Source organism: Oncorhynchus tshawytscha, linkage group LG17 (genome assembly GCF_018296145.1).
Source record: "Oncorhynchus tshawytscha isolate Ot180627B linkage group LG17, Otsh_v2.0, whole genome shotgun sequence".
NCBI lineage: Eukaryota > Metazoa > Chordata > Actinopteri > Salmoniformes > Salmonidae > Oncorhynchus > Oncorhynchus tshawytscha.
Genome location: NC_056445.1, coordinates 10770108 through 10779769, shown reverse-complemented (window position 1 = coordinate 10779769; position 9662 = coordinate 10770108). Strand labels below are relative to the sequence as shown.

Here is a 9662-nt window from a genome sequence, read left to right as displayed (position 1 = left end):
GCCCAACGCTCTAACCACTAGGATACCTGCCACCCATTATACATTACTATGAGCCACCCTCATATAACTTTTCTACAGTACATGTCAAAGTAAAGTGCCATTCTTCCCCTTTATGTCTATATCAGCGCAGTGAGTCAAGGGTTGAGGACAGTACAGGGTAGGGCAGGGTCCACACACACACACAAACACATGATGATCAAAATGTGGCCAATGTGTGTTAGGGAGGCGTAACAGAGGGGCCTATTTTAGAGAGCCATTCACATGAGGCAGCAGAAACCATAAATCAATCATTCAAAATCATAAACCGATTATTCCTGCACGACATCACTGCTCCACTTTCACTCTCTGATTGGCTTCTCTTTTTAAAGGTAAGTTATCCGATCGTCTCAGCTCAGTCTATGACAACAAAGAATATTCTGAGAAATATATGAGATCAATAAAAGCAGATAGTTCTTTTGAATGTTTCAAGTATTTTAACATTTTTGGTTAAGACCATTGTCCAGAGCAATCTGCTATGTAAAATATAATTTGGGTTGACATGGTTCAAAAGGGAAATGTGTTCGCTTTTCAGGGAAGATTTCCTAGAAGTTAATGATAAAAATAGATTAAGTGGTTGCCAGCAGTTGGTTGTGTCCAGTTTGTGTTTACTTCATTGGGGTTAGTGTGTTAATGCTTAAGCGGTCACACCTCATATCTTCACCCATATTTACAACAAGGAATTCTCATAATACATTTTTATTTTATTGGTGTTAGACTTGCTTGGTCGTAAATTGGGGCATTGCTTTTGAGTCCCCTCCCACCGTTACTCAATGGCGCGAGCGGGCAACCTGAGGTCTGTGTGTGTGTGTGTGTGTGTGTGTGTGTCTACTTTATTGTGATGTGTGAGGAGCCCAGAGGGTTTGTCTTAACACACGGGGCTAATAAGGCTTCTGTACCAGTAGAACAGCATGCCACCGGAAAGGTCACAAGTTTGATCTTTCCTTGTAATGTCACAATGGTGACATTAAAGCAGACAGCCTTTTTACTCAATGGACCTCAGCTATTTGGTGGCCTGGTGCAGCAGATACTGCAGCAATGCCCTTGGTCTGTCAAAATCTCACCTTGCACAGTACCTCACGCTAGCACCAAAGGTGATAATGGCTCAAGGGTATAGCACCAGACACTTGAGGGGAGAGGAGAAATGCAGAGAAAATGTAAGGAGAAATGAAAAAAGGGATCTTGAGTAATTCAAACGTTTTTCTCCTTCATCTTTCTCCATCATCAGACAATTCCATCCAAGGACCCTATTAACCTTGACAGTGAACCCCTGTTCTCTGGGTAATAAGAGAGCCAAGGTCAGCCTCTTTTATCCAAGTCAGGACATGAGGACCTTGTGGGGGACCTTGATTATCACCCAGTAGCTCATAATAATCACAAGTCTAATACATGTGTGATGGTAAACTATTACATTATTTTCATATGTGATAATTGTTCCTAGTATGAATCATTGACTCTTACATCTCTGAAACATTCCATATGATGTGAATGTTCTGCCAATAAACGCAGCTATGTTGGCTCCCCAGCAGTACTCAGAACAGCCATGTCTGAGGGGTGAGTCTGTAACTGTCACACTCTGTGCCTTTCAATCAATCACACAACTATGTTGGCTCCCCAGCAGTACTCATAAACCAGAACAGCCATGTCTGAGGGGTGAGTCGATAACTGTCACACTCTGTGCCTTTCAATCAATCACACAACTATGGCAATGTTGTCAATATGGGACAGAAAATAACGCCTTCTTTCGATTTGTTTGTTTGTTTGTTTGTTTGTTTGATTTGCAATATGTTGAAAAAGACCGGTAAGTCAGTTTTGGACATATTTGCCCCCCTCATACCTTTTGTTGTGCCTAATATCTTAAAATTGCCCTTTCGTTCATTACTTAGCTTTGTTGTGCACAGTTAAACCTTTGTAACAGTCCTTTTGATACTGTATACATACAGTTGAAGTCGGAAGTTTACAAGCGCTTAGGTTGGAGTCATTAAAACTTGTTTTTCAAAAACTAGTCAAATTTCTTGTTAACAAAATATAGTTTTGGCAAGTCGGTCAGGACATCTACTTTGTGCAAAACACAAGTAATTTTTCCAACAATAGTTTACAGACAGATTATTTCACTTATAATTCACTGTATCACAATTCCAGTGGGTCAGAGGTTTACATACACTAAGTTGACTGTGCCTTTAAACATCTTGGAAAATTCCAGAAAATGGTGTCATGGCTTTAGAAGCTTCTGATAGGCTAATTGACATAATTTGAGTCAATTGGAGGTATATTTCAAGGCCTACCTTCAAACTCTGTGCCCCTTTGCTTGACATCACAGGAAAAGCAATTGACCCAAGTTAAACCATTTAAAGACAATGCTACCAAATACTAATTGAGTGTATGTAAACTTCTGACGCACTGGGAATGTGATGAAAGAAATGAAATATGTAATAAATCATTCTCTACTATTATTCTGACAATTCACATTCTAAAAATAAAGTGGTGATCCTAACTGACCTAAGACAGGGCATTTTTACTACGATTAAATGTCAGGAATAGTGGAAAAACTGAGTTTAAATGTATTTGGCTAAGGTGTATGTAAACTTCCGACTTCAACTGTATGCTATGCAGGCAGTTAGCATGTCATGCTAATGAATAGCCACACTGGCATCTTGGTAACAGCTTGTGCGACTTAACAAGTTAGACATTATAATCTATCAGCAATTGCTGAGCAATTGTCGTGTCACAAGGCCATTTGTCTCAGGCTGACTGATAATCATCCAAATGATCCCAAGACCACTGGAGCAACACAGAAGGACTCATTTGGTATCAATACCAAGCCACATACACAGTAGAAATGAGCCCCTTGCTCTCTAAGACTGTGCTTCAATGAATCCTTGGTGATATGGTGGCAGAGCATTACATTATATTACATTAGGAACCACAGCTCATCCTAATCAACAGAGACAGGCGGTTGTTTGCTCTGTAGCTCCGCTATAATAGAGACCACATATGACTATAGGCTAACATCATCAGTGACTGTAATGAATGAGCCTACCTACATATGAAGATGTGCTAACATCATTAGCGACTGTAATGAGCCTATTATATACCTGTTATGTCTCATCTCTCTCTCTTCCAGAAAAAGACAAAGTACTCAGCAACTCGCAGGTTACTGCTGAAGGTAGGTCGGCCTGTATGGAAGTGAAAAATAAAGTTTATTCTTGGTATTGATAGCACATGTACGTTTAGCAGGCTGCATATGACTCGTACACATGTTCAGATGTAGGATCTTTATTTGACCTACAGCATATTGTCACAGCAAATAATCTGGATCCGGCCCAAAATGTTCACATTTTGACGGTGAGGAAATATAACACATTTTCAGTGCGTCCCTCCAGACCTCATTGAAGACCGAATGTGGTGTCAAAATTAGTTTGACACCCCTGCTTTAAAAAAATAAAAATAAATGTATTTCACCTTTATTTAACCAGGTAGGCTGGTTGAGAACAAGTTCTCATTTGCAACTGTGACCTGGCCAAGATAAAGCATAGCAGTGTGAACAGACAACACAGAGTTACACATGGAGTAAACAATTAACAAGTCAATAACACAGTAGAAAAAGAAAAAAAAGAGAGTCTATATACATTGTGTGAAAAGGCATGAGGAGGTAGGCGAATAATTACAATTTAGCAGATTAACACTGGAGTGATAAATGATCAGATGGTCATGTACAGGTAGAGATATTGGTGTGCAAAAGAGCAGAAAAGTAAATAAATAAAAACAGTTTGGGGATGAGGTAGGTAAAAATGGGTGGGCTATTTACCGATAGACTATGTACAGCTGCAGCGATCGGTTAGCTGCTCAGATAGCAGATGTTTGAAGTTGGTGAGGGAGATAAAAGTCTCCAACTTCAGCGATTTTCAATTCGTTCCAGTCACAGGCAGCAGAGAACTGGAACGAAAGGCGGCCAAATGAGGTGTTGGCTTTAGGGATGATCAGTGAGATACACCTGCTGGAGCGCGTGCTACGGATGGGTGTTGCCATCGTGACCAGTGAACTGAGATAAGGCGGAGCTTTACCTAGCATGGACTTGTAGATGACCTGGAGCCAGTGGGTCTGGCGACAAATATGTAGCGAGGGCCAGCCGACTAGAGCATACAAGTCGCAGTGGTGGGTGGTATAAGGTGCTTTAGTGACAAAACGGATGGCACTGTGATAAACTAGTTTGCTGAGTAGAGTATTGGAAGCAATTTTGTAGATGACATCGCCGATTTAGTCCATAATGTTGCTTGATAGGTGGTTAGGCTATTACCTTGACAAAAGTAGGCTGGATGAAAAGTGCAATATTGTTAATATAACTGTGTGCCAGTGTGGGTTTTCAGTAAATTTATGTAAATCACAAAATTCTCAGCACCAAAGAATGATCCAATTAAGATCCTACATCTGTACACACACAACAACACCAACAACATACAAGTGCCTTCAAAATCATGTTCACCAAAACTGAAGTAAAGTTCCAAAAACACCTGAAAACACAACATTTTGCACATCAGTTGAACTATCAATTGTAGTGTCTTATCATTAAGTTGTTCAGCCATGTTTCCCTATAGCAAAAACTGCTGAAGAAAGCTGGGGTCTTGCTGGTCCAGGAGCAAAGCAACAAGGTGACGGAGAGGGAAAGCACCTTGAGCGAGAGAGTACCACCGCTGAAACTCTCCGGCCTATCTGTGCAAGAGCTTCAGGTACACTAACATAACTCTAAGGCCCAAGGTTCAAGTACCTATATAGTGTTTCCTAAGGACTCGAAGCGAGGCGACCATCTCTGTCGGCGCCATCTTGCACTTCTATAGTCATCTTGCACTTCTATTGAGTGTATATGGCTCTGGTCAGAGATGGGCCGTATTTAAATTTGTCATTTGTATTTCACTGGCCTGAACTACAATCCAATGTATTTTGTAACAAGATACAGTACTTTTGAGACCTGCTTTTTTTTGGTACTTTTTTTGGTAAAAATATCATTTTTTTATAGCGGTTCACAATTTTTTGGCCAACCTGCATTGGTATCAGAAGTCTGTTGGCACTATGGTGTGATAAAAGTGTCTGGTAAATGATCAATATGTAAAAGTCCAAAAAGTAACACTTGCAAAGCATGCAGGGAATTATTCTAATGAGCTCCTCCCCTGAAACAAGGCCAAAACTAATATTCAGTGTGCTTTGCAATTGTTTCTTTTTACATTTTTCTCATTTAGCAGACACTCTTCTCCAGAGTAATTTAAAGTCAGTGCATTCAACTAAGGTAGATAAACAACCACATATCACAATCATAGAAAATAAATCAAATAAAGATGTTAACATTACTGATAATGTTGTTGTAGTGAAGGCGTCTAGTTGCAAATGTATTTTGACAATACCTAAATTAGCTGTGTTTTGATTATGTACCTTGAAAAGGTTTTCTCTATTTTATTTTAATACATTGGTCTTTAGAGTATTTTTTAATTGTAACAAGATAGTATCTTTATACATCTTTGGCTCTGGTCAAAAGTAGTAGGGAATAAGATGCTATTTGGTGTGCAGATAGTAGCCATCCAAGCTTACATTGTCTGGACTTATTCCCTGGTGTGCTGTTGGTAAAGAACAGCATCTCCATTTTTGTTTAGACGTGTCAAAATAAAAATTGTAGCACCCTTCTACCTTTCTCATTGATGAGTGAGTGGAATTTTAAAGTAGTGGCTTTTGTAGTTTGTTTGATGCATCCTCCCACAGTACTTTCTCAACAGTCTTTTGTGGTTTATAGATGACTGAGTCTTTTTTCTTCACAGGAGCTCTGTAAGGAACTGCACAGGAAATGTGACACAGTGGATGAGGCACGATATGATATCGAAGCAAAAGTGCTCAAGAATGAGAAAGAGGTTTGTTTTTTTTTGTCATGTAAATTAAATGAGTTTACGCTGTCTGTCTTGGGACAGTTACCTGAAGTTACCTGAGATCTATGAAAGTGCCTCAAAGTGTATTTCGTTGAAGACAACCATTTTTATGCTGACTTCTATTGGTGATTTCAATATTCTACAAGTTCCAAAAGTGCCACAAAATGCTTTCTTTTTCAAATAAAAGCATTTTGATTTTCATTGAAATGCCAAGACCCTAAATGGCAACATGCTTAGTTCATAAGGGTACGGGAGAATGAACCTTTTGGCTGTATGTACATCTCAGCTCGTGGACCTGAATGCAAAGATCAACGAGCTGAAAGGGGGGAAGAGACCTAACCTCAAGAGGGTCAAGAAGTCTGCCGACGCTATGCTGGGGGCTCTGACTGAGGCCAAACTCAGCTCCAAGGCGGACTTCAAGTCCAACCTGAAGACAGTCAAGAAGGACAAGAAGGAAGAGGAGGTAAGACGGGGACGTTTAGAAATAAACATACAATGGCATAGTTTACAGCTCTGTTTCAGCTGGCACTGTGTTTTCTTTGTATGATGTACACAAACACGTGGTACCAATGGGTACTTAGTCCAAATAATTCATAACATTTGGGTAAAGGTTTGATTCAAGTGACGCTGATCAAGATACAGAGTTCATTGGTCTTGTTTGCTGTGCCTGAGTTGTGTTTGATCATCCATACTGTACGTGACCATGGAAACCAGGCCGTCATTGTAAATAAGATGTTTTTCTTAATTGGTTACATTTGAAGGACTGTCCATTCTCTTCACAGAAAGCGGACCCAGGTGACTGGCGGAAGAATGTGGAGTCCATGTCTGGAATGGAGGGCAGAAAGAAGCTTTTCAATAGCTAAAACAGTTACAAATGCACTGGCTCTGTAGAGATCTGTGGCTGCATTACCTGATTGTTTACTAATTCTTATTTTGGATTTCTGAAAAATATATTTTTTTTTGCAGTGAGATTGTGTTTTTGGGGAAAGTATGAAGTGTGAGGTATTTTACACTAAAGACTGAGGGAACTAATCAATATTTTTATTAAAAACTATTTAGTGTGGGCTACATGATTTTGATTCCTATCAAGAGAAAATAGTCAAATGTGGAACAACCTAATAATACTCATCATATTAGTTCATTTTGTAAATATTCAATTCCAGTTTGTTATTAAAACACCAATTATTCTGTTTTGGTTTATCTGCCAATATTTATGATTTTTTTTTAAATATGATGAAGTTGGTTCTCTTTCATGTTGTTTACTTTTGCCATAATGCAATATGAAAATCTTAAAAACACAGAGTGTAGATGCTGTTATTTACATGGATAAGCCACTCAATGTGTAGTGTTGGATTTTCAAGAGCAGTTCTCCTTTCAGGCTGTGGGTGACACTATAGACAAGCTATTGTACCATTTAACCAAGGTTGCCATTTTCACCTCTGTCACTTCAGTTCAATCCTATCACCACTAGGGTGTGTTATAGCATTACCCTTTAATTTAAAAGTTGACCTTTTGGGTGGTTTGTGCTTACAAATGACACCTGGGGGTATCATTCACTACCACTGATCTTTGGTTATCAATGGCAAAGTCAGTAATCATCTTGATGATCACAATCTCCCCTGGGCCAGAGACGTTTGAATAGTCGTGTAGTTCCAGTGAATTATACCAATAAAGAGAACGAAACTGGTTGAATTCAGCAGACATAAACATAAGCGCTTTCTAAAATGGGTACCATACTGCGACCAATACGCTGCTACAAATGGCCTATTAAACCAGTCATAAGAGTGTCTTAAGTCCATAATACTGTATTGGAGAGGGGGAGGCAATGTTTTGGCAGAGAACGAGCTGTCTAGAGGAAGGGAAACGCAGTATGGAACAACGCATCCTCTCTGCAGATCATACAGATGGTGCAGAGACACACATAGGTGTGTAACCTGCCATCGGGCCACAAAGGGTGGGGGAAGTCAAGCAGCACGCTTCTGCAAATATGCATTCATTTTTATATGGCAGTGATGTGTTATAGTTTTTTTTCTGTGATAAAGGACAGCTACTGTCCCTAACCCTTTCCACAGCTCTCTTTGGCATGAGACACATTTGCCTGTGCTGGTAGGAAAATGGTCAAGGCAAATGTGATGGGAGTAAACATTTACAATGTCTGAACAGGGGCTCTAAAACTATAAACTCTATCCATTTTGTTTCTATTTACTGTACAATGTGATGCTTTGGGTTGCTGATACTCCTCTAATAAAGTTGTTTTTACGTTTTATGATTAGCAGACGGCCCTGTTTTGGATGAAAGCAGATGCGGGCTCCGTGGTAATATTAAACATCCCCACACGATGTTATACGTGACCTTGCTCTGTCTGGACTGCAGCAATGACTTCAAAAGGTGCATTGTCTGTTGCTGTACTGTGTGTCACTGTAGACTGAAAAAAAAATCAAGAAACAAGGCTTAAGATCCACTTTGAGTACGTGTAAAGGGCTGGTATTAAAATGAATTGCTCAACATGCAGCGGCCTGCAACGCTTTGATGGGCTCGTAGAGCATCAATAGACAGCTTGGCCAGGCTTGTAAGATACAATAAATGGCTAGGCTACGATCACCAGAGGGCCTTGGGGGAGATGCTCCTTAAGGCCCAATGAAAGTAGTGACCTGAAGCCCATGCTGAAAGAGAACAAACTCAGCAGATGTGTGGAGGAGTGGTCATCCTCCTGAGTTAGTGGGATGTTTTATTGGCGCTTCCTATGGAGGATAGGCTATGTTGGGCACGTGCCAGGGCCCATCACACTTGACAGTATCTTAATAAACTTGACAGTATCTTTATGCAATGTGATTTAAGAATGCAGCATCAGACGTCTCTGAAGCCTCCTCCTTGTCATGGTGATGGTGATGGCTCCCCACCTGCTCGGGATGGAGATGGCTCAGTTACTGTAACGGGCTGCTTCGTGTGATTTAAGATGCACCTGCGCGTAGGCTTCATACCTCAAATGATATAAACCTCATTGTCCCGTTTCATCACGAGTTAAGTAAGGGGGTTTTCCCACTTGACCCCTTTCAGACAATGTTTGTGATATCAGTTCGCAAAAAAAATTGTGCAGTGTGAACACTTCAAAGGAACTCCGACCCCTCAAAAGAGCCCTGAAGCGAACCGAACTTGAGACCATCTCGAGAGGAGGTCTGAATTCGGTGCGCTTGAATTCCGCGGTCCGGTTCCCTTTTTTTTTAGGTCAAGCTCTGAACACAGAGCCCCCAAAGGTTCGCTTTTCATTATTCCCGCACCACACACTAGACTACTGCAACACCGCTTCCCCTGCCATAAACCCTCACATTGGTGCCACTAAAGAGAGAAGATGATGATTTGCAGGTTCGCGGGAAAAAACGTGTACTGTTTATGGATATTGCTTATCGATTGTCAAGGACGCGCAGATATTCCAAAATGAGTTTTTAGTTCAGATTATTTGTTTGCAATATGTGATCTATAGGTTAAGAGAGATGCATAAACTGTTTATTGATTGTGTGGTTTGAATAGTGTGAGAAGACAACCTAATCACAACATAGGGTACAAAATCTATTCTAGCTCTTAAAGGGGCAGTAGCCTACCTTGAGTGTACAATTACAGTATTATTTATTCTGCAGTCCTTCTATTGCTATTTATTCTGTTACCAATCACATTTACATTTTAATAGTATCTTCTGATTGCATTTAGTTAAAATATGAG

General features: G+C 40.2%; 1 protein-coding gene across 5 annotated transcripts; it reads left to right on the top strand.

The window, feature by feature from the left end:
- Positions 1 to 222: 222 nt before the first annotated feature.
- Positions 223 to 8209, top strand: LOC112216854 (troponin I, slow skeletal muscle-like). Of its 5 annotated transcripts, XM_024376991.2 has the most exons (9): positions 277 to 368; positions 1265 to 1334; positions 1655 to 1689; positions 1834 to 1837; positions 3161 to 3202; positions 4632 to 4763; positions 5841 to 5930; positions 6232 to 6408; positions 6728 to 8209. In XM_024376991.2, the coding sequence occupies exons 3-9, from the start codon at positions 1679 to 1681 to the stop codon at positions 6806 to 6808; spliced, it is 537 nt and encodes a 178-aa protein (XP_024232759.1). In that variant the 5' UTR covers positions 277 to 368; positions 1265 to 1334; positions 1655 to 1678; the 3' UTR covers positions 6809 to 8209. The 5 variants fall into 5 exon arrangements, with proteins under 5 accessions (XP_024232758.1, XP_024232757.1, XP_024232759.1 ...); XM_024376990.2 differs by lacking the exon at positions 1265 to 1334 and having other exon boundaries at positions 223 to 368; positions 1658 to 1689; XM_024376989.2 differs by lacking the exon at positions 1265 to 1334 and having other exon boundaries at positions 264 to 368.
- The last annotated feature ends 1453 nt before the right edge of the window (positions 8210 to 9662 follow it).